Source organism: Cajanus cajan, chromosome 3 (genome assembly GCF_000230855.2).
Source record: "Cajanus cajan strain Asha chromosome 3, NIPB_CcT2T_4, whole genome shotgun sequence".
NCBI classification, from domain to species: Eukaryota; Viridiplantae; Streptophyta; class Magnoliopsida; order Fabales; family Fabaceae; genus Cajanus; species Cajanus cajan.
Window position 1 is genome coordinate 9,873,055 of NC_138519.1, and position 26,159 is coordinate 9,899,213.

Consider the following 26,159-nt stretch of genomic DNA (forward strand, 5'->3'; position numbering starts at 1 on the left):
AAAAAATAGTAGTCCACAGGATCTAGGTGATTTTAGACCGATATCTTTAATAGGAAGCTTGTATAAAATTATTGCAAAATTGTTGGCTGGAAGAATTAAAGAAGTCATAAGTGACATCATACCAGAATATCAATATGCTTTTGTAGGAGGTAGAAACATGTTAGATGGAGTGGTAATAGCCAACGAAATTGTAGATTTAGCAAAAAAGAAACATAAAAAATGTATGATCTTTAAAATAGACTTTGAAAAAGCTTTCGATTCAGTGTGTTGGTCTTTCTTAGATTACATGATGAGTCGTATGGGATTTTGCTCCAAATGGAGATCATGGATTAGGGGATGCCTAGTGTCTTCCTCAATTTCCATCCTACTAAACGGAAGCCCAACCGAAGAGTTCAAAATGTCCAAGGGTTTAAGGCAGGGTGACCCCCTAGCACCTTTTCTATTCCTAATAGTGGCAGAAGATTTAGGTGGATTAATGAGGGAAGCCGCTAGGGGTAGATTGTTTGAGGGATTCTCTATAGGGCAGATGGACCTTAATATTACCCACCTCCAGTTTGCAAACGATACCCTACTCATAGGAAAACCTTCGTGGGAGAATGTTAGATCCCTTAAGGCTATACTTAGGTGCTTTGAGCTAGTGTCAGGACTTAAAGTGAACTTCTCAAAAAGTAGGCTCATAGGCATACAGGTCGAGGAACAAAATTTGGAGAGAATGGCTATGTTTTTAAATTGCTCCATTACTTCTATTCCATTTGTGTACTTGGGGATACCAATTGAGGCTCAATACAAATATCTTTCTCTTTGGAATCCCATTAAAGACAGGATGAAGTCAAAGTTATCGGCTTGGAAAAGGAGACATCTCTCTTTCGGTGGAAGACTCATTCTACTAAAATCGGTATTATCTTCTCTTCCCCTCTTTTATCTTTCCTTCTTTAAAATTCCCAAAGCTGTTTCTCTGTCTATAACCAAAATTCAAAGAGCCTTTCTTTGGGTGGAGGGATAGAACAAAGAAAAATCCATTGGGTGAGATGGTCTACTGTGTGTAAGCCAAAAGAGAGTGGAGGATTAGGAGTGAGAGACTTGGAAATTTTTAACATTTCTCTTCTTGGTAAATGGAAATGGAGAATGGTTAATGAACCTAATGCTTTATGGGTCAAAGTCCTTGAAGCAAGATATGGGGAGGTGAGTTTGGTGAGTGACACAATTATGAGAGGGGGTTCGAGCTGGTGGAACAACATCATAAAAGCAAGCAAATCGGGTAAAAGAGAAAAGAGAGAATGGTTTCACCAAGGTATTAGGAGAATAATAGGTGACGGAAAGGAAACTTATTTTTGGAAACAACCATGGTGTGAGAGGAGTGCTTTAAAAGATACATACCAAAGATTGTTCTCAGTTTCAGAACAAAAAAATGAGTTGATAGCTGATATGGGAAATTGGGTGGGTGGGTACTAGACCTGGAACTTTAGGTGGAGAAGGAATCTATTTGAGTGGGAAGAAGACTCTTTTCGAATCATGTTGTCCTCCATCAATAACATTATTATGCAGCAACAACAACAAGATAAATGGAGATGGATTTTACACCCTTCAAACAGCTACACAGTGAGTTCAACTTACCTTCACCTCTCTCAACAGGGGCAGGCTGAAGAGGCAACATTCTTTAGGACCTTTTGGATATCCTTAGCTCCACTAAAAATATCATGCTTGGGCTAGAGAATCCTAAATAATGGGATTGCAACAAAAACTAATTTGGAAAAAAGAGGCATCATTCATTCAGACCAACAAAAGAGGTGCGTTCTTTGCAACAAGCAAACAGAATCCACTGACCATTTGTTTTTTACGTGTAGTGCCTCCGATCTACTTTGGCAACTTTGTTACAATTGGTTTGGGATACAAACAATACTCCCAGAACAAGGCAAACAACACTTTACCAATCATATACACTACAAGAAAAATGTAAATTTCCGACGGATATGGATCTGTCAGAAATTTTTGACGGATTTATATTTTCGTCAGAAATTTCCGACAGAATTTTCCGTCAAAAATTTCTGACAGAAACTTTTCGACGGAAAATTCCGTCGGAAATTTCTGACAGAAAAATAAATCTGTCGGAAATTTCTGCCGGAAAATTTCCGATGGAATTATTCTGTCGGAAATTTTTGACAGAATTTTTCGTCAGAAATTTCTCACGGAATTTTCCGTCGGAAATCTTATTTTTATTTATTTTTAATTTCTTATTTTTAATTTATTATTTTATATATATGTATGTGTGTATATATATATATATATATATATATATATATATATATATATATAATATAAGGGGTTATAATTATATCGGTGTAACTTTTACTAAGTATTATGTCGCTCTATAACTTTATATTAAATGTGAATTTTGTAAATCCAACCGTTAAATTGAAAGTTCATATCACTTTATATGTGTATATTATCAAATTTTGTTAAAATTGAACAACTAGAAGATAATCCAAGTGTTCATATTTTAGTGTATTTTGAAATGAATATATTACATCAATTTTGTTTTATAAAAATGAAGTATCAAATTATCTTGGATTAATATAAAGTTTTGTATATATAATCTATAAGAGATATGAACTTTCAATCTAACAGTTGGATTTACCAAATTCACATTTAATATAAAGTTATTGAGCGGTGTAATACATTGTAAAAGTCGCATTTAATATATATATATATATATATATATATATGAGGGGGGTTATAATTACAATGGTATAAATTTTGCTAAGTGTTACACCGCTCAATAACTTTATATTAAATGTGAATTTTGTAAATTCAACCGTTAAATTGAAAATTTTTTACTCTTAAATCATATATATATATATAGACACACACACACACACACACACACACACACACACACACACACACACACATATATATATATATATATATATATATATATATACATGAGGGGAGCTATAATTACAATGGTATAAATTTTACTAAGTGTTACACCGCTCAATAACTTTATATTAAATGTGAATTTTGTAAATTCAACCGTTAAATTGAAAATCTTTTACTCTTAAATCATATATACAAAATGTTATATTAATCGAAGATGATTTTTTATAAAACAAAATTAAATCTGTCGAAAAATTTATATTTTTGATGAGAAAATTTTTGTAAGAAAAGTTATATTATTGATAGAATATTTCAGACAAATTTATATTTGTCGAAAATGTAAGAACTGGTTTTAAATTTGATATGAAAATATTATGATATAATTAGATAAGATTTTAAGTTAGTATTTTATTAATGGTTGATAATTAAAAAATAAAACATGGATAAATACATTATTTGAATTTTATATGTTTGATTTAAGATAACTTACAAAATAACTCTTGGTAAATTTATTCCGCTCAATAACTCATGGTGTGTTGAATTTCATCGATCCAATTAATTGTTAAATTAAAAGTTATTAAATTTTACTAATAATTAATATAAAAAATTAATTAGTTTTGGAATAAATTATTTGCTAATTAACAATATAATTGAAATATTAATTATTTTAAATTATTTAACTAAAATCTTATTGACAATTTACTATATGATCTTAATATTTTTGTATAACTAATATCTGGTTTTAAATTTGATATGAAAATATTATATATAATTAGATAAGATTTTAAGTTAGTATTTTATTAATAGTTGATAATTAGAAAAAAAAAGGATAAATACATTTTTTAAATTTAATATGTTTGATTTAAGGTAAATAAGTATATTAAATTAATTAATAATTTATTTAAAATATTAAAATTTAATTTATAAGTATGTAATAAATAAATATTTATAATTTTATAAATTATATTATCATTATAAATTATAAAATTAAATAATTTAAATTATAATTTTAAATAAAAATAAGTAGATGTTAATTATAAAAGTAAGTACATATAAATAAAGAATAATTAAATATATTATTATTATTATTATTATTATTCGTAATATAAAATTATTATATATTATTATTATAGTACAAATATGAGATTGTATATTTGAGGATGACTTAAATGAATTAATTTGTACAAGTTATACTGACAACATACATAGACATTTCGGTAGCTTACTCATCAGAACTTCACAGTTAAGCGTGCTTGACCTGGAGTAGTACTGGGATGGGTGACCTTCTGGGAAGTCTCCCAGAAATTGCACAAGTAAGAATAAAACACGCTAAACAGTGAAATATTGTGAAATAGAACCCTTGAGAGGCCAAATATGAGAGTTGTTACATTAATAAATTTATTAAAATTAAAAAAAAAATTATAATTTCCGACGGATTTTTCCGTCGGAAAATTTGACAGCAATTTTCGACGGATTTTTCCGTCAGAAATTTTGACAGCAATTTTCGACGGATTTTTCCGTCAGAAATTTCCAACAGAATTTTCTGACGGAATTTTCTGTCAAAAAATTTTGTCAAAAAAATTATTTCTGACGGATTTTTTTTTCCGACGCCACTTTTTTCGACGGATTGAAATCCGTCGAAAAAAGCAAAATCCGTCGAAAATTTACCTATTTCTGTCGGAAATTTCCGTCGGAAATCAACATTTTTCTTGTAGTGATAGGGCTTTGGAATAAGAAAAAAACAACCAAAATATGGAATACGATCTGGTTCATCATGATTTGGAATATCTGGAAGTGGAGAAATGACTGGATTTTCAACAACAAAAAGGAAGATATAAATGACATTTTGGAGATGGTGCAAATTAGAGTCTAACACTGCCTCAAAGCAAAATGTAAAGGATTCACTTTCTCTATCCACGATTGGTGTTCAAACCCTATTCCATGCTTTGATTCTCTTAAAGACTGTTAATTGAATTGAGCAATAATTTGTACTACGACTAAGACACTTTAATTTTGTTAATGTACAAGGTCCTCTCTGATTTTAACTATGGAGGTACAAGCTAAGTAATCCATAGTAGGTTATTATTTAGGCTTGCTTTATGACTTTTTACATCTGTAATTGAGTACCTCTGGTACTTCCATATTATATATAATACTTATTGCTTGGCTGATCAAAAAAAAAATTTCGTGTGAGAGAAGAACGCGTGATTTTTTCCACTAATGAAAGTAATATACTACACTGGTTACTCCAAAGATTAATGTAGAATAATACTCATTTACATCGGTCTTACACAAAACTGATGTAAATATACTAACATTTCATACTTTATTATATAATTGCCACTACATTTCAATTTTACATCATTTTTGACAAAATCGATGTAAAATTGCTGACGTGGAATAATTTATCTCTAGTAGTACAACTTGAACAATTATTCATGAAATACCTTGGCAAAGACTTGGTGCAAATGTCATCTTTTTGTTATTTGGAATATATGTAAAGAATTAATCACTTATACATTATCGGTGTAAAGTTTTTTATATTGATAATTAATCAAATCTATTAATAGTGCCTTTTTTAAATCTGATTAGTTATTAATGTAAAAAATTTTTACACTGACAATGTATAGGTAATTAACTCGTATGTAAATAGTGACTATTGTTGTTATTGCTTTTTTCGTTTTCCAATAACTTCATCAAATATCCTGACATTGATTTTTGGGTTATAGGTACACGATGTCCGATTTGAATCACATATTTTAATAATATTTAATTAAATTAGTTTTTTATGATAAAGTATTTATTGTATAATGCTAAATATGTATATTAAATATATAATTTTTAAATAAATATATTTATATTAAAAATATTATTAAATAAAATATAATTATTACAATATTTAATACTTATATATATATAAGTACACATATAGTTTATTTTATAATTTCTATTTTATTTATTATTTTCATAAATTATTTAAAATTTAATTATATATTTATAATTTTTTAAATCAAGTGAATCAATGACAGTGAATTAAAAATATTTTAATTAAAAATATATTTTTTGATGAATAATTAAATTTAAATTATATTTTGTATTAATAATTAAACTAAAGTATGATATTAAGTTAAATACTCTAATTTAATATAATAGAAGAGTGATAATATATTATTTATGTTTTTAAGTGATAAAAATATTTTATTTGATATTTTAACATATGAGTGGATAGTATAATATATATACACCTTTCAGGGGAGGAGAGTGTTATTTACATGAATAACATTAAGATAAATGAATTAAATTATATATTTTAACATATAAAAGAAAAGTACATTTTATTTTTCAAGAAAAGATAATATAATTTAATCACTCTAATTTATTTAAATGCTTGGATACTTCACTAATACATATTACGAATAAGTATGAGTGAAGTATCCAGGAGTATCAAGATTAGGGATGGTAAAATTACCCTCACCCGCGGGTATCTGCGGGTAAAATCCGTTACGGATAATAAATGGATAGGCTAATTGGGTACCCACGGATAATGGGGACGGATAATTTTTTACCCGTTTATAAATGGGGCGGGGGCGGGTATGATGATATCCATACCCGCGGGTACCCGTTTAATAATATTTCTTAAATATCCTAATTATCCTTGTACCACATAACCCTAAAACTACACTCTCTCGTCTTATTTTCTTACAAAAGTGAGGTTGATGAAGTTATCAACATGTGTTAAGCATGTTATAGAATTATGTTGGATATAATTTGATTAATTTTCTAGCTTTGATTGGATCAATAAAATTTATGTATTTTAAGTTGTTTACTTTCGTTTGGAATTATGAGATTGAATTATTGTAGCTTTGTGACGAGACTTTAACTTACTTGTGAGATTGATGTATTTTAAGTCATTGATTATCTTACATTTTTATTATTATTTCAACAAAATTAACGTTAAATACAAGTTCAAAATTAACATTGAATTTTTATTTTTAATATTTCAATGACATTAAATATAAACTTAAAATTATTTGTAATTAATTTTTTTAATTTCTTAAAAAATTTATAAATATTCATGGATATCCATGGATATTCAAGAAATTCATGGATACCCGCTTAATGAATATCCGCAAGGATATGGGGTGGGTATGGGGACAATTTTTATCTAGCGGGACGGGGGCGGATTTACTATTACCCGCCCCCCATGGGGCCCCATTGCCATCCCTAATCAAGATTAAATAATAAGATTTTTAAAATATTTTTAAAAGTTTAAATACTTTATTGAAGTATCAATTTTCGTATATATATATATATATATATATATATATATATATATATATATATATAATTAATGCTCAAAGGATGAGTAATAGATGATAATCATGTCTTATAAGGTTATAGAATCTTCCGTTCCCAACAATTGTTTTTATTGTATTTTCGGGCTTCATGCCCTCTAGTTTTTACTTAAAAACAAAAAAGAGAGATCAAGGATTTTAGCTATATTTTCCTAGCTGTAAAAGGAAATTCGAATTTGATTTACCAACAGATGAAGAAAACTATGTGAGTTGTCACACATAGATTGAAGTTCTCAAAACTGAAACACTACCCCACTATATATATTCATTCACAATTGACATCCTCATCACACTCAGAGACACATAAGAAAGTCTTTCTACATTAGCAATATAAAGAAAATGGTTTTTCCAAAACTATTGATCACCGTTGTCTTGATGTTAGTCCTTTTCTTTTTCATCCATGAATCTGAGGGTGCATCTTATTCTTCTACTTCACACAATGGTGATCATGGTGGCGACATTGCTTCAATTGCTCATCAGAAAGTTAATCTTTCAGTGTACTATGATAGTCTATGCCTACCTTGTGCAACTTTCATTGTTAGGGATCTGCAAAATATCTTTGACAACAAGCTCATCAGCATTATCAATCTTCAGCTAGTCCCTTGGGCCGATGCTTACATCAATAATACCAACAATTCCATATCATGTCAGGTTTAACTTTATCTTTATTATTGTCTACTTTTGTCAATCAGAATTATAATAAGTGTAACAGAGTTCGAACTCAACTTTGTGTACACTATTCTCGACTCCACCACAACCAGGAAAACCCTATTGTCTTTGATTTGCTACAAGGTATCACATTTTGCCAAGTATTCAAATATTCAGCATGTGACATGGCTGAAATTTATGAAACTGGCAAAATTAGCTTTGATTTCAATTTGGTTGCTTTAGAGTGGTAATAATTTTGATCAATTATCACAAGCTCAAGTGGCTCAGAGAAAACTGAGGAAAATTGAGTTTGTTTTTTGGTATATGAAAATTAAGTTTATTTTAGGTGAGAAGAAAACATGAACATTAATGCATTTCTGGGAATATCAAGTGAAAATAATTACACAAAAATCATATGATTAATTAGGACTTACTCTATATTTAGGTTTCTTTAATTTAATTTAATTCAGTTTTTGCCAACCGTTCATTTGCTTTATATGTGTCTTTTGTTATTTATGAGTTATGATTTTCACTTTAATCAGGGGAAACAGGAAAGAGGATTTAACTTTAACCGTATCTTTTAATTTCTATTAAGGTTTCATGCAATCCATGCATATTCGGTAACAGCGGAGAATCCTTAAAAAACCTTCCCATAATTTTAATTGTTATTTTCTTTATTCTCTTCATCAATTTTCTTCTATTTTAATTATAATTATTTTCCAGGTTTTCTACTATTATTCACAATTTTTTCTTTTGAATTTGGATAAGAGGTGTAAGAAGTTTGATATATGACTCATACTTATACACTACATTGCAGAAAGGGCCTGATGAATGCAAGCTAAATTCTTTGGAATCCTGTGTCCTTAATATTTGGTCTGAAGTGGTAAGTAAAATATATTATTAACTCTATTACATTTAATATTTTTAACAATATTTACCTATTTATATTTACTAAAATATTGTTATAGATTAAATTAATAGGTTATTGTAATTTTTTTTCAAAAAAATATTAAATTATGGATATAGTAACCTTTTTTTTAATCTTAATATTATTATTTCTAATTTTTTTTAAAATTAAGTCTCACATCAAATAAAAAAATAACATATAAAAAGTGTACTTATATAATATTTAATTATTTTTCAAAATTAAAGTTCTACATAAAATAAAATAATGACACATATAGAGTATATATAGTCACATAATGAACCTTAAAATAAACAAACTTTGATATGTAATATAGATTTAACATGATTAACATAAAATATTTGCTCTTGTAAAAAAACTTAAAATATCTTCAACCTCAATGGACTTGTAGACAAAGAGTCTATTCGGACACAACTTTTAAAATATCCAAAGTTCAGAAGTGTTTTTAAAAAAAATTCTTCTAAAAAAATACTATTTATTTTTAATAGAAAATCTCTCAAAACTGTTTTTATCTTGTATCCAAACAAACTCAAAATCTATAAAATATAAGTGATAATACAATTTATATTCATACTAATTGTCATTTTATAAAACTTACAAAACTTAAAAATATTATTAAAATATTACAAAATACAACTTTGATAATATTTTTTAAAATATTTTTATTAATATGTAATGTTGCTAAAAGTCTTTAATAGGATAGACCTTATTTTATATTTGATAAAATGACGCAAAAAATACATTAATAATATTTACTTATAATTTAACAACATCTTTCTAATGTTGCTAAAAACACAATTTATTGTAGTCTAAGTTACCTTCATTAATTGAAATATTATTAAATAATTTTGGATTACATAGTTCCTAATAATAATTAGTTTTTACAAGGCATATAATATATTATTATAAACTTAAAATGTTATATACATATAATGTAAAAATTCACCGAAATTATGAATATTTAGTAACCTGAACTTAATAATTCCGATGGTAATTAAGCAATCATGTTTTCTATATATAATTGTGATATGGATCTTAGACATGTAAAAAAATATTGTCATGCAGGACATACAATATGAGATGATTAACTGCATGGAGTATAAGGCAATTAGTGGAATGGTTGACAAATGGATGGAGTGTTTAAACGAGTTGGGTTTGCCTAAGAAAGCTTTTCTCAATTGCTTCTACACAGGAAATGGGACAAAGGTTATTTCACATTTCTTTCACTTTATGGAAATGGAAAAATGTTTATTCCGTGAATCTGTTTGGTTAATTAAGTCATTGGTAGTTATAGTTAATCACTTAATCATAATATCTCTTAATTATGACCATAGTGGTATGACAAATGATAAATGTTGTATTAAACTGTATAATAACTTCAAGCCTCTACGGGTTTAAGAGTCTGGTTTGCAAAACGTTTTCTACTTTTAATTATAAAAATACTACTTTTTTTTTTTTAAACTATTTCTTATTTTGAAAAGTTTTTATAAGAAATAATTTGCAAAAGTTTTATATTTATTTTCCTGTTTTCATTATCTCTTGTACAAACTTTTGAAAATAAAAAATAAAAAAATAAAATAAAGGTGATATTTTTAATTAGAAATGAAAAAAAAAAACATTTCTTCGAATCAAATGAACTTGTGTGTTCTACTACTACTACTACCTAGGACTACAGGTGACAAATAAACCTGTACCCGTCGATAATACCTGAATCCGTTCCGACTTTGATGGGAAATACCCAGTTTGACCAATTACGGGTACGGGTAAAACCCGATATATTAAATTAAGTACGGGTATATACATACCCGCCCCGTACCTGTACCCGTTCCCATTCCCGATTGAATTATGTTAAAAAAAATTTAATATTTTATTATGTTTAATTATTTATTATAATGTGAAATATTTATAGTTGTTTAATTATTAAGAAATTTCTTGATTAAAATATGAGATAGAGAAACAATTTAATTATAATTATAATTTAATGAAAAATAATTTAAAAATATTGTGCTTTTTTATAAAAAAAAATAATTTTTTACAGGTACTGGTACGGGTACGGGTATACTCGATACCCGACGGGTACGGGAATGGGGATAGAAATCATATACCTGGCGAGTACGGGTACGGGTACGAGGATGAGTTTGAGTCGCGGGGACGGGAACAGGGGCGAGTATCATGAAACTGGTATCCGACCCGTCCTGTTGTCATCCCTACCTAGGACCCAAGATTGTATTCAATTTTTTTTTTATATTTTATATTTTTCCATGTAAACTTGCATTATGATTAGTTAGATGATTGGTAATTTCATTAGAAATTTTTAAAGAAGTTAGTGGTTGATTCTGATGTTACATATGTAATTTATCATAATTAAAACTTTATGTTAAAGAAAAAAAACCTTGTATAAGACTTTTTTCCTTAGCATATTTTTATATAAAATATTCACCAATTTTGTTAATAACTAATTTTTATTATAAAACTGATTATTTTTAATAAAATCTTCCTTTTAAATTGTTATTTTTTTCTCACACAAAATTTAAGCCAAGAAATTATTTAAGAAATTGGAATTCAATTTCGATCGGACTAATGTGATGTTGAGGGTGTAAGTTTATTTTGTGGTACTTAAATTAAATTTTAATTTTTATGCAGCTTGGAAGAGGATATATTAATAAAATCAAACAACTTCACCCACCTCATTCATTTGTGCCATGGGTGGTGGTGAACAATAAACCTATTGGAAAAGTTAGTCCTTTCTCTTACTTTGTCATTCATTGTAAGATATTTAGATTATTGATAATATAGTCGTCAATACTAATGTTTGTGGTTAATTCAGGACTATGCAAATTTTACATACCATGTTTGCAAGGCTTACAGAGGTGTTGCGGTTCCAGGGGTCTGCAATCTTGCTTTGAAATGAATATCACTTGTTTTACTTTTAGTCAGGTAAAAGGCTACAGAAAGATGATCAGCACATAATACTTTCTAGTTCCCAAAAGAAACATTGTCCCTGCAAATATGTTACTTCTATCATAGTTAATTATTAAGGGAAAGATGAAATATCTTATGTTGTTTTTATAAGGCCAGTCACATATTGTTAACATGAAATATTAAATAACATGAAATACTAAATAAACACGTAATGTTGTAGAGACGTCTATTTATAGAATTACGAGTTTTTGAGAAATCTATAAATCGTTCAAAAATTCAGAGATAAACCTTATTCTATAAATCGGTCAAAAATTTAATGGATAAACTTTAATGTAATAAAAAAAGATAATCAAACAAGGTTTGTCTTAATTAATTAAAATAATTTAATGTAATAAAAAAATATTTTTAAATTTCATTTTTCGCACTAGGAGGCAAATCGACAGATTTAAACTACAACGGATTTACAAAGTTCACTTTCATGTGCGAGCCCAACACCCTTTGCTTGCCTCTTTGGAAGTGTTAGGAACACTTTAATATATAAAGGTTCAAATCTAGAGCGGTCCAAACAATATGAGACTTTTTTTGAAATAAACATGCATGTGTCATATATTATTAATATATATGCAACAATCCTCCGCATATTTCAAAAGGATAAAAATATTTTATTTTATTTAACATTAAGAAGGAGAGATTAGGAAGGAAGAATCTGGGTTCTCATATTGGCTGTAATACATCGGACCTAGTGTAGAAAGCTATATGAATTAGACCTAGATTGATAATACTTAATGTACAGAGAGATTGGTGTAGCAAGCTATATGAACCAAAACACTTGGTGTATATTAGCTTTTTTATCAATCACATTACACCCCCACAATTATTGCTGTTATTGCTGTTTTGTGCTATTAGGCCATGCGTGTGCCCGATATTCATGGGTGCTTTAGAGATCTCGCCAAGATCTTATGCAAGTGGCCCCACTTAACACTCAGGTGATTTCATCAAGTGCATACCACAAATCATACACCACCCATAAGAGATATGAAAATCATTAAAAATTTTATAATGTGTCAAGCTTTCTCATCATAAAGCTTAACAATAAAACTTATCATCTCATTAATGCAACTCTAGCACTTTTCCACATTATAGGAAAGGACAACGATTTAAGAAATCAATTTTAGTGCTAGAAGAACTAATAGGTGACTTGTTCTTACCCATATAAACCTCATTCATGAGATCTCCAATCATAAAGGTTGAGTTACCATCACTTGTTTGTTTTCAATTGCCTTTAGTCTCATTCCTCTTGATGTTTCATAAATCATTTTTCTTCCTAAGGGTTTTGTTAAAGGATCTGCCAAGTTTCCTTTTGACATCACATAACTAATGGAAATCGTTCCATCCTTCAGCAGCTGCTTTACTATATTATCTCTCAATTGTATATGTCTATTTTTTCCATTTTAAGATTTATTCTTAGCTATGGCTATTATCGATTGGCTGTCATAATGTATTGACGCTGATGGGGTTGGTTTCACTCCTAGAGGAATGTTTACCAACAAGTTCTCAACCACTCAGCCTCAGTAGCAATCATCTCCAAAGCTACAAACTCTGACTCGATAGTTGATCTAACAATAATAGATTGAATGATTAATCTCCATGTAATCGAACCACACCAAGTGTAAACATATAGCCACTAGTGGATTTTGTGTCATCTGAATTGAAGATCCAATTAGCATCATTGTATTTTTCTAATACAACATGAAATCCACTATACTCAATACCATAATCCATGGTACCTCTCAAGTATCTCATGAGTCTTGCAAGAGCTTCCCAATGGTCTTGATTGAGACTATAGGTATATCTACTTAGTCTACTTACTACATATGCAATGTTGGGTTTGGAAAAGTTCATTAGATGTAGCAAACTCCCTATAATTTGGACATTCTAAGATTAAGCAAGAGAAACTCCTTTATTTTGTTTTAGTCGAGAGTTAACATCATAACGGGTAGTCATAGACTTAAGTCATAATAATCAAACTTCTTAATAAGTCTCTCAACATAATGTCCTTGGGATAGTAAAATGCTATCACCTTTCCTTACAACTTTAACTCCCAATATTACACTTGCCTCACCCATGTCTTTCATATCAAACTTAGAAGTAAGAAAAAAATTAGTTTTGAACATTATATCATCACAAGTACCAAAAATAAGCATGTCATCCACATATAAGCATATGATAACACAATCATCATTCACAGATTTGGTGTACACACATCTATTAGCACTACTGGGAGTAAACCCATCATTAAGTAAAACTTGATCAAATTTTTCATGCATTGTTTTGGTGCTTGTTTTAAACCATATAAGGATTTTAAGAGTTTACACACTTTATTCTTTTGACTAGAAATCACACACCTTTCAGGTTGAGTCATATAAATTTCCTCTTCTATTTCACCATTTAGGAAAACTGCTTTTACATCTATTTGATGTATCACAAGCATGTGGATAGATGCTGTGACACCCTCTACCCCAACATACGTTTACACACTTTATTCTTTTGACTAGAAATCACACACCTTTCAGGTTGAGTCATATAAATTTCCTCTTCTATTTCACCATTTAGGAAAACTGCTTTTACATCTATTTGATGTATCACAAGCATGTGGATAGATGCTGTGACACCCTCTACCCCAACATACATATACAGTAATTATAAAAAAAATAGAATTTTTCATCAATAAAAATCAAATTTCCAACCACGTAAGGGTAAAGATTTCACATTCATAAACTTAATCCAAATAACATGCCAGTAAAATTACAAAGAAATAAAACTGAATTTTCCAAAATAATTTAATAAGAACATTTTAAACTAATCCTATCTATGTCCCGATGTCATATGTCCTATCAGAGAAAAACCCAACATAGAAGCCTAAGCTTCATCACCAACATCCTCAGCCTCACGCTGATGATCACCTGTATATCAAACAAGAGAAACAACACAAAAGAAGGGACTGAGAAACATCTCACTCTGGCTCACGGTGTAGGAACGCACACCGGATAGCCAAACACAAACAATACAGTTACCTCATAGATCAATCAACAACAATAGTTTATTCAATCATCCAAGTCATACAAATAGTAATTTATCATCATTTAATAATAAGGATGCACATGCATGGACATGAACTTCACATTATCATGCATGTGGCGCCACTAAAACATCACATGGCATATTGCCTCTAGCAATACACGAAGAGTAGTCTAGGAGTACATGCCGGGTCACACCCTCTGCGCACTCTCACTAGAAGGATATACTACCAGAGTCTCGTCAGGATAGCTAAGTTGCACAAGATACATCTCATGCACACAATGGGCGAGACTGGGACTTCCAAACCGAGCTATCCCTAAGGACTAATCCCCAAAGCTTTTACACTAGGGAGCCTTCTCTGGCGGTGTATTTTATATCGTACCCTTAAAACACTTATGCAAATGATGCATGTCAATCAAGACTCTATGCATTCTCATATCACATTATCATTTTCCATGGTCATATCACATCATCGCATTTCGTCATCATATTTCATTATCACATTTCATATCCCATGTCTCAATCACATTTCACTTTACATCATCATATTCACAAAGCCTCCACATAACACTTTAATTTATATCAAAAATCGTTTATTTATAAAATTAAATACATATTTTTACATCTCATCAAACAAGGAATATAACAGAAAAATCAGAAATCAAAATAGAAAATATTTCATAATTTGCCTATTTCTCATAGGGTTTCCCGCAGGAACCCATAGAGCACTCTAGATCATATTAAAACATATTTATTTTCAAAATTAACCACATACTCATGCATCACATCCAACAAGGAACACAACAAAGTAATCAGAAGGCAAAATAGAACACATTCATATTTTGCCCGTTTTCTCATAGGATTTCCCATAGGAACCCATAGAGATCTCAAGTCATATAATTAATTGCATATAAGAAAAATAATAAGCAAAACAGATACAATTAGGAGAAACCCCTCATACATGAGCATACATAAAAATACAGCAAACACAAGATTGGGGGCCAATCCCACTACCCAGCATACAATCCCACACCCAGAGCGACGTTTCTCACTCCCCCCTTACCTGGATGAGCAGAAGACAAAGGTGTGATCTAAGGTCGTTCCTGAGTACTCTTCCTTAGAGCTCTTTGTTTCTCCTTTTTTTTTTCCTAACCTTCAGAACGCAAATGAGGTAGATAGGGTTAACGCTACCTGACTCCTTAAAATTAATCTATTGGGCTGGGTCAACCCAACCCATTTTCCTTCTCTTCTAACCCACTTCTCTTTTTCCTCAAAATAATTAAATAAAATAAATACATGTATATTATAAAATATTTTTCCTCTATAATAATAATATATTTCTGACCCAAAATATAATAATATAATTTCAATAACAAAATATCATATAAAATCAACCTTCTCTTAAAACATATAAATATTTATTTAAATATGCTAATAAAAATACTTATTTAATACGTACAAAATAATTGTCCAAAACAATAATTATTTAAAACGTACAAAATAATATTCTTCTATAATTATTAAAATAATTATGACCAAATACCATATAATAATAATAATTATTATTATTATAATAATAATAATAACTTTATTGAAAACTGGAGTGTTACAGATGCTAAGGCTATTAACACTCAGATAGGGGAAATCCTGGCAACAAGAAAAGGTATCAAAGAAATCTATATCTTGTTTTTTAGTAAATCCCTTAGCTACTAATCTAGCCTTATATTTTTTTATAAACCCATCATGATTGTACTTTCTTTTAAAGATCCACTTACAGCCCATTGGTTTTTCTCCTTTAGGTAAGTCCACTAAATTCCATATATTATTTTCTTTAATTGAATCAACTTCAGTCCTAATAGTTTCTTTCCAAAATTTTGCATCTAAAGAACTAATAGTGTAACGCCCGATTCTAACGCCCAATTTATATAATAATAATTATATATTTTCTTATATAATATTTTCACAATTATATCGTTAACAATATATATATATATATATTTTTTTTTAATAAAGATAAAGGTAAAGAACAATCATATTTTGTGAATTTAATACATGATATATCGTTCTAAAATATTTACAATAATGTATTATTTTACACAATATATTTTTCTTTCACTTTTATTACAATATTTACATTGATAGTGAAAATAAATTTACAAAAATTGTAATAAATTCATCAAATAGCCTCCTTCCAAGGAATACCACAGCTATATCAACTGCAAAATGATCTGGAATCCAAAGTAGATCCATCTATTTTGTAATATATTTAATTTATAAAAACAAAGAGAGGAGTAAGAACAATATCCAATAAATACAATAATTCAAAAGAATAAACAGAATTATTTGTAATCAATATTAAACATATATATGTATATATATAAATATAAATATATATACAACTCATATATTAAATTTTCATGATACAATAAAATTTGAATTATACTTGTAGTGACTAGTCAGGATAAATGAGCATCATCATAACATCAACCAATAAAAGGATATTTCACCTTAATCAACAATAGGATATTTCACCTTCATTTCTTACTCATTTAAATCCCCAAGGTCAAACCTCCAGCTATAAATAAATTCAAATTTTATCTTCTATGGCCATAGAACAATATTTATCTTCATAAATACGTGAAGAAATAACAACAAAACGAGTCCAAGATATCACAACTATAACATAGTTGATTATAAATATATTTACAATAAATATATCTATGTAAAAAGAATATATTAAGAATACCAATGATATAAATAAAAATGACCATCATTATAAAATAATGAAACAATATAAAATATGAACACCTTAATAATTATTATAGACAAAAATAATCAAAGGTTAAGCAAATAAATGAGGTTAGGGACACCCCACTAAATCAATATACATAAAAAAATAACATAAATAAATAAAAATAGGAGTAGATAAAATTTTAAAGAGATAAGGTTCTCCTCCCCCTTACCTGGATAAGTAGGAGCTAAAACTTGAGCAGAACCTCCCCCCCTCTGGATTCCCTCTTTCTTTCCCTCTCTTTCCCTCTTTCTTTCTCTTTCTCTCTCTCTCTCTCTCTCTCTCTCTCTCTCTCTCTCTCTTTCTCTTTCTCTCTCTAAATTTCCACTTCTGGCTGTATGATTTTTTTCACAGCCCCCTGCCTCCTATTTATAGGCAATCTGACGCACCCGGAACGGCCCGTACTGATTTCGGAACGGCCCGTTCCGGAACGTTCAAATATGCGTAAAATTCTCAACTGGAACGGCCCGTTCTAATATCGGAACGGCCCGTTTTCAAAAAGCAGAACGGCCCGTTCTAAAACCAGAACGGCCCGTTCTCAATCTCAGCAGAACGGCCCGTTCTCCCTCCGGAACGGCCCGTTCTCCTTGTTGGAACGGCCCGTTCTAGGCCCGTTCTCAACTTGAAATTTCAGTATATTTTTATTGCTTAGAACGGCCCGTTCCAATTTTGGAACAGCCCGTTCCAAGTTACCCTTTTACCCCTCAAACTTTAATAAAATTGCAAAAATGCCATTAATAATAAAATTACAAAAATACCCTTATTCCTTTATTAAAATTACAAAATGCCATTAATTACAAAAGTACCTTTTTAAAAAAATTGGGGTGTTACAATTCTCCCCTCCTTTTAAAAATTTCGTCCCCGAAATTTACCTGAAAACAGAAATGGATAAGCTTCTCGCATCTTGCTTTCTAATTCCCATGTAGCACTTTTTACCTTATTGATGCACAAATCTATCAATCTCTCTTTCTAATGTTCATAAGTACAAGATGCGCAACTCGGTAAGTCTATCCATAAGATCAAATTTCTTAAGAATATCATACATAACTACAACTAAGTCCATGGATACAGAATCTTATTTCCAAATTAGGACGTCTAAAGACTGTAAAAATATTAAAGACTCTAGTGTTTCACCTCAAACTTTTGGCATATTATATACTAGTATCCAAATTCCTCTACTTCTCTTTTCTCCTTAGGCCATGCTTCCGCTGCACAACTCTGATACATTTTAGTATCTCCTAAATGAATACTAAAAGTACTTTTATGTCCTTCTTCTAAGATCATCTTCCTTAATTCGAGATTACTAAGCACATAAATTCTATCTTTGAATCTCAAAACATCATCAACTTTCAAGCGTAAAGGGCTATTTATACCTCTACCAATCTTTTCCACTTAGCCCACTAAAAAAAATAAAAAAAAATTTAACTTCTGAGTCCTCTAATCACATCTATTAATCTATTAGTCCTTTCAACATACTCAATTCAATGTTCCTAAGGGTGAGCTTACACATCACGCTTAAGTTTCTAAATTCTTCAATCAAATCCAATCCTTAAATAATAAAAAATAATATATCAGTGATCATCATAATCAAGGCATCTGTCACAATATTGGTTTAACTTTTGTGAGTCTTTCCACAACCTTTCCAAAGATCAAACACTTAAGCATAAGTTCACTAGGTACACATACTAGATCTCTAATTTTACCATTCCATCTACACCCAAGTCAAACTTAAATTTCTAATGTGAGCAAATATACATCCCTTTAACCATAAGAGGAGATATATACAGAGCTTTCGTACTCAAAGTATCGATTACCACATTGACTTTTTCCAAATAACAACTAAAATTAAAATCTTAATCATTAACAGTTTTGAACTATCTCTTTGTCTCATATTCAACTCCTTTGGATCAAACAGATGTGTAAGATTCTTATGATCACTAAATATCTCAAACTTAGAATCATACCAGTAATGTCTCCAAAATCTTAAGTGTAAATATTACAATCTCTAATTCAAGGTTATGGGTAAGGTAAATTTTTTTTTTCATGAATTTTTTTTTTCATACCTAGATACCTAGAAATATAAACTACTACCTTTCCTTCTTACATCAACGATCCACTCAAACCCGTTTTCGAAGCATCACTATATAACACATAACACTTACTAAAATCTGATAATCTTAACACTAAGCAATATTTCCTTAAGAGTTTGAAAACTACCTTCACTTACTATTCCATAAAGGCAACTCTCTCTTTTTGGTGAATCCAAACAAAAGTAATGATATCTTAGAAATTTCCTCAATAAATCTCCTATATTAATAAGCTAATGCAAGAAACTTCTTAACCTCACTAATTGACTTAGGTATCTCCCACTTAAATACAATTTCTAGATAGATCTATATCATATCTCCACTAGAAATTACAAGACCTAGAAAATTCACTTTATACAATAAAAATTCATACTTAGATAACTTAGCGTAATGTTGTCTTGGATATATCTTCACCCTTAACTCCAATATGATGATATCACATCCTAAGGTCAATCTCACTAAACACACAAATATTCATTACTTGATCCCTAAAGTTATCTATCCACATATCAACATACATGCATATCAAATCATATCAAAATACTTACTTTAATCCTTCATATATACCATCCTTAAGCATGTATGAATCAATTACCGTTTACTACGTATGACCTGTACATGAACAACCTTTTTCCCCATAACATCATACAACCTTAAAGAAACTTTTGATCCACAATACAACACCTCAGAATATCAGAATAAAATTGATTTCCTAATAACTCACAAACATCATATGATAACATATATATCTCTTTAACAACTATCAACGAAAATGATACATAGAAAATTATAATCATCCAAATGATCTCAAACCTATCACCAAAAGAAAGCTAACAGGATAAGCTATCACTCTTATGAAGACTTGAAATTCTAAAATGATCATATACTTAGCTAAAATTTTCAAAAATTGTAATAGATATAATCTGCGCTAACAGCTAGACCTTTGTTTACTAAAATAGTCATAACGAAAGTTCTAATCTCCATTGTACCTGATTTTGGTGCCCTTTAAAAGTTAACATCCAAGACTACAACTTTATGAAGATCATAAAATCCAACTCTATCAATATAATACTTGTACTGGCACAACAAAACTGCAGCTAAGACATTCCCTGTATTGATCAGCCAAAAGAGCGCACCAAAGTCTAAAGCCACAAAAATACCTTAAACACTTTCAAACCATTATTTAAGCTTCTTCCTACAATCCTAAACCAAAATAACTTACATATTTAGCACAAAGAACTTAGAAGCTAAAATAAAACCCTTATTCAACCTATCCCATAAAAATCAATATATAAGCATCAAATATAATAAATCATATAATAAGATTTTAAAAGTAATAAAGGAAATATAAATTGATTCCAGTAAAGGTGGCAGTGCCTCCTAGTTAGGAATAATTAATAACTTCCAAATCATGTAAAATAAAATAACAGAGATGTACACTTGAGCCTTTTATCAAAACATTCAAAACTTTCTTGGATTCATTCGCTAAAACTATAAACTCTACCAAATGAGCACGGTAAACTCATAACTCACGGCCAATTGGATCGACCTGCTCTGATACCACTTAATGTAACGCCCGATTCTAACGCCCAATTTATATAATAATAATTATATATTTTCTTATAAAATATTTTCACAATTATATCGTTAACAATATATATATATATATATATATATATATATTTTTTTTTTTTTTTAATAAAGATAAAGGTAAAGAACAATCATATTTTGTGAATTTAATACATGATATATCGTTCTAAAATATTTACAATAATGTATTATTTTACACAATATATTTTTCTTTCACTTTTATTACAATATTTACATTGATAGTGAAAATAAATTTACAAAAATTGTAATAGATTCATCAAATAGCCTCCTTCCAAGGAATACCACAGCTATATCAACTGCAAAATGATCTGGAATCCAAAGTAGATCCATCTATTTTGTAATATATTTAATTTATAAAAACAAAGAAAAGAGAGGAGTAAGAACAATATCCAATAAATACAATAATTCAAAAGAATAAACAGAATTATTTGTAATCAATATTAAACATATATATGTATATATATAAATATAAATATATATACAACTCATATATTAAATTTTCATGATACAATAAAATTTGAATTATACTTGTAGTGACTAGTCAGGATAAATGAGCATCATCATAACATCAACCAATAAAAGGATATTTCACCTTAATCAACAATAGGATATTTCACCTTCATTTCTTACTCATTTAAATCCCCAAGGTCAAACCTCCAGCTATAAATAAATTCAAATTTTATCTTCTATGGCCATAGAACAATATTTATCTTCATAAATACGTGAAGAAATAACAACAAAACGAGTCCAAGATATCACAACTATAACATAGTTGATTATAAATATATTTACAATAAATATATCTATGTAAAAAGAATATATTAAGAATACCAATGATATAAATAAAAATGACAATCATTATAAAATAATGAAACAATATAAAATATGAACACCTTAATAATTATTATAGACAAAAATAATCAAAGGTTAAGCAAATAAATGAGGTTAGGGACACCCCACTAAATAAATATACATAAAAAAATAACATAAATAAATAAAAATAGGAGGTAGATAAAATTTTAAAGAGATAAGGTTCTCCTCCCCGTTACCTGGATAAGTAGGAGCTAAAACTTGAGCAGAACCTCCCCCCCTCTAGATTCCCTCTTTCTTTCCCTCTCTTTCCCTCTTTCTTTCTCTTTCTCTCTCTCTCTCTCTCTCTCTCTCTCTCTCTCTCTCTCTCTCTCTCTTCTCTTTCTCTCTCTAAATTTCCACTTCTGGCTGTATGATTTTTTTCACAGCCCCCTGCCTCCTATTTATAGGCAATCTGACGCACCCGGAACGACCCGTACTGATTTCGGAACGGCCCGTTCCGGAACGTTCAAATATGCGTAAAATTCTCAACTGGAACGGCCCGTTCTAATATCGGAACGGCCCGTTTTCAAAAAGCAGAACGGCCCGTTCTAAAACCAGAACGGCCCGTTCTCAATCTCAGCAGAACGGCCCGTTCTCCCTCCGGAACGGCCCGTTCTCCTTGTTGGAACGGCCCGTTCTAGGCCCGTTCTCAACTTGAAATTTCAGTATATTTTTATTGCTTGGAACGGCCCGTTCCAAGTTACCCTTTTACCCCTCAAACTTTAATAAAATTGCAAAAATGCCATTAATAATAAAATTACAAAAATACCCTTATTCCTTTATTAAAATTACAAAATGCCATTAATTACAAAAGTACCTTTTTAAAAAAATTGGGGTGTTACAAATAGCTTCTGAGAAACTTATTGGATCATCCTCAACTAGATAGGTATAAAAATCATTCCCAAAATATGTTTATTTCCTTTGCCTTTTACTTCTCCTCAAGTCCTCAAACATAGATTCACTAGAGGTTTCTAAAGGTGAAGGTTGAGAAGAACTAGTACCAATCCTCAAAGGAAAGTTGTCTTAAAAAAATTCAATATTCTTAGTTTCTACTATCGTATTACAATCAACCACACTACTTTTAAGGACAAGAAACCTATAGGCAGCATTACGTTCAACATAACCATTAAACATACAATGAGAAGTTTTAGGCCCTATTTTCCTTTTCTTAGGATCAGGTAACAAAACTTTAGCTAGGCACCCCACACTCTCAAATATTTTAGGTTAGGCTGATATCCTTTTTCATAACTCATAAGGTGTTTTACCAGTCCTTTTATGAGATATTCTATTTTGTAAAAAACACACAGTTAATAAGGCTTCTCCCAAAAGATTATCAGGAGTGGAAGAACTAATCAACAAGGCATTCATCATTTCTTTAAGAGTTATATTTTTTCTCTCAATTACTCCATTGGATTCAGGTGAATAAGGTGGGGTTACCTCATGAATTATACCTTCATTTTCACAGTATTCATTAAATAAAGTGTATTCACCACCCCTATTAGATCTAATCTTTTTATTTAACTAATTTTCAACTTCCACTTTATAGGATAAAAGCATGTCAAATGCCTCATCTTTATGTTTAATCAAGTAAACTTTTGTGTATCTACAAAAATCATCAATAAAAGTTACAAAATAGTTCTTACCACCTCTAGACATGGTTTGTTTTAAATCAACAAGATTAGAATGAATTAAACTAAGCGATTCAGATTCATGAAACACAAGATGACATGTTTTCTTAATAAGCTTTGATTCAATACATATTTCACATTTGCCAACTTGTTAATCATGCATGTTAATCATACCTAGTTGTTTCAATTATAAAACATACATAGAATTTCATGTCCTAATCTAGCATGCCACATATTAAAAGAATCAATCATATAAGCAAAAAGATATGTAGTTTCACTAGTTATTCTAGATATATTCAGTACAAAGAGGCCTTGGTAATAATAACCCTTACCCACAAAAACATTATTCTTAGTCATAACAATTTTGTCAAATTCAAATGATACTTTAACCCCCACTTTGCCTAACGATGCTATAGAAACTAAGTTGACTTTGATGGAAGGAACATGCAACACATCATTTAAAGATAGCATTTTACCAGATGTAAGCTTTGGAAGAACTTTGCCCTTTCCTAGAATTAGAGTGGTCCTAGAATCACAAAGGTACAATTGCTCTTCTACACCCCCACAATAGTGTAGGAGGCAAAAGCATTTATGCTTTCACATATGTGGCGAGTAGCCCTACAGTCTATCACTCATTTGTTCACATTGGTCATAATATTTGCCTAAGAAACGACCGTAACAATAACACCATCCCTTTCATCCAGGTTAACCTTAGCCTTAAGAGGATTGTCGTTTCTAAACGCTTAAAAATGGCACTGAGGTGCATGGTGCCTTGGCTTTCCATAGACAAAGAAATTGCTTTTTTTCTTAAAGGTGGGGTTAGTAGCACAAGGGTAATAATTCTTAGAATTGTACTTATTTTTCTTTTGATCATACCTCTTTTATAGGGTTGGTCCTACACTTGTACCACGTTTGCCTTTGTTGCCAATGATTTCGCCTTTGCCGCAGCACACTCCTTGCGATTTGCATCCTCTATTATGATGTGGGTGATCAAATCCGTGAGTGACATTTGTTTATGCCTATGCTTTAGGTGTTGCTTGTAGTTAGTCCAATTTTCTAGTAATTTTTCAATGAGTAGCTAAAAAATGAACACATCAGGGAGAAAGAGGTTTTTTGATTTGAGGTCCTCTAGTAGTTTATGGTATTCATTTATTTGCATTTTAATGTCCTTTTCTTCAGTCATTTCCCAATGATAGTAGTTACCAATGATGAAGCATTGTCTAATAGTGTCCTTCTTAGTGTACTTCATTATCATAGAGTCTCATATATCTTTGGCTTCCTTGTATGAGTAGTACACATCAAAGAGATCGTTATATAAAGCACTAAGAATAGTATGACAACAAACCTTATTGACCTGAGACCAATCATCTGATTTGAATGTTGAGTTAGAAGAATCTGGCTTCGAAACGATAAGAGCGTAAACAACTTTGTGCATGTCCAATATGAAATGGATACGCTCCTACCACCGTCGAAAATTTTGGCCAAAAAAGACTTCGAATTTGGATACCTCGGGTAAAGTTTTTGCATATGTGATGGTCGTTGTGGTGAAGGCACGATAGTGGCGGCAACAGTGTTTGAAGCATCAACCATATTAAGTCCTTAAGGTTATTGTTTTATAAGGCAAACACATAAGGTAACCTGAAACATTGAATAACCTAAAACACTGAATAAACACGTTAGATAATTTTTCATGAGGCATGTGATGACACTAACCTTAAAGACTTATCCACGAGATACATGTAAGCCCCCAAGATACAACAGGGTCGTCTCAAGTAATTTGATGAACAGAACTGGCAATGGACGAATGAGGATCTAAAAGAGAGTAAAGAGGAGGAAGAGAGGAAAGCTTTAGGGATGATTAAATAGTGTTGCAGAGGCCTCTATTCATAGAGTTTTAAAGCTCTTGAGAAGCCCATAAACCATCCGAAAATTAAAGGATAAACCTTATCCCATAAACTGGTTGAAAATCTAATGGATAAACTTTATCTGAATATGACTGTTTAGAGAATAAAATATTAGATCCGAGAGGGTCGAGATTTTTTAATACCGGATCAACTCTTAAATTGAAAGATAAAAAAGGCAAGCAGACAAATTGACAAATTTGAACTATAACGGACTTACAAGACTCATTCTCATATGTGAGTCCAATACCCTTTGTTTGCCTCTTTAGAACTGTTAAAAGTACTTTGATATATAAAGACTCAAATTTAAGTACTTTGATATATATATATATATGTTTAATCTTATACCTGCATGCATAAGATTAATTCCTTGTAGAATGCAATAAACAGCAAAGAATGATTTTTTTTTTTTTTTAACTTTTTCCTTTATTAAACTTGCTTTGCTAAATGCATGTGTATTTCAGATGCATTCTTCCTCTTTTCC

The 26,159-nt window shown here is 30.0% G+C and overlaps 1 protein-coding gene across 2 annotated transcripts; it reads left to right on the forward strand.

The window, feature by feature from the left end:
* The first annotated feature begins 7,501 nt into the window (after positions 1–7,501).
* On the forward strand, positions 7,502–26,156 carry LOC109815829 (gamma-interferon-responsive lysosomal thiol protein). 2 transcript variants are annotated; one of them, XM_020380639.2, is made up of 6 exons: positions 7,502–7,883; positions 8,698–8,763; positions 9,871–10,011; positions 11,449–11,541; positions 11,633–11,742; positions 26,140–26,156. In XM_020380639.2, the coding sequence occupies exons 1-5, from the start codon at positions 7,572–7,574 to the stop codon at positions 11,714–11,716; spliced, it is 696 nt and encodes a 231-aa protein (XP_020236228.2). In that variant the 5' UTR covers positions 7,502–7,571; the 3' UTR covers positions 11,717–11,742; positions 26,140–26,156. The 2 variants fall into 2 exon arrangements, with proteins under 2 accessions (XP_020236228.2, XP_020236226.2); XM_020380637.2 differs by lacking the exon at positions 26,140–26,156 and having other exon boundaries at positions 11,633–11,961.
* Positions 26,157–26,159: the final 3 nt, after the last annotated feature.

Bases quoted from the DNA above. Each gene is read 5' to 3' on its own strand.
- LOC109815829 (XM_020380639.2), top strand. From the start codon at position 7,572: ATGGTTTTTCCAAAACTATTGATCACCGTTGTCTTGATGTTAGTCCTT. The intron at 8,764-9,870 runs GTAAGTAAAATA...ATTGTCATGCAG, and splicing joins TTAATATTTGGTCTGAAGTG to GACATACAATATGAGATGAT. The intron at 11,542-11,632 runs GTTAGTCCTTTC...TGGTTAATTCAG, and splicing joins ACAATAAACCTATTGGAAAA to GACTATGCAAATTTTACATA.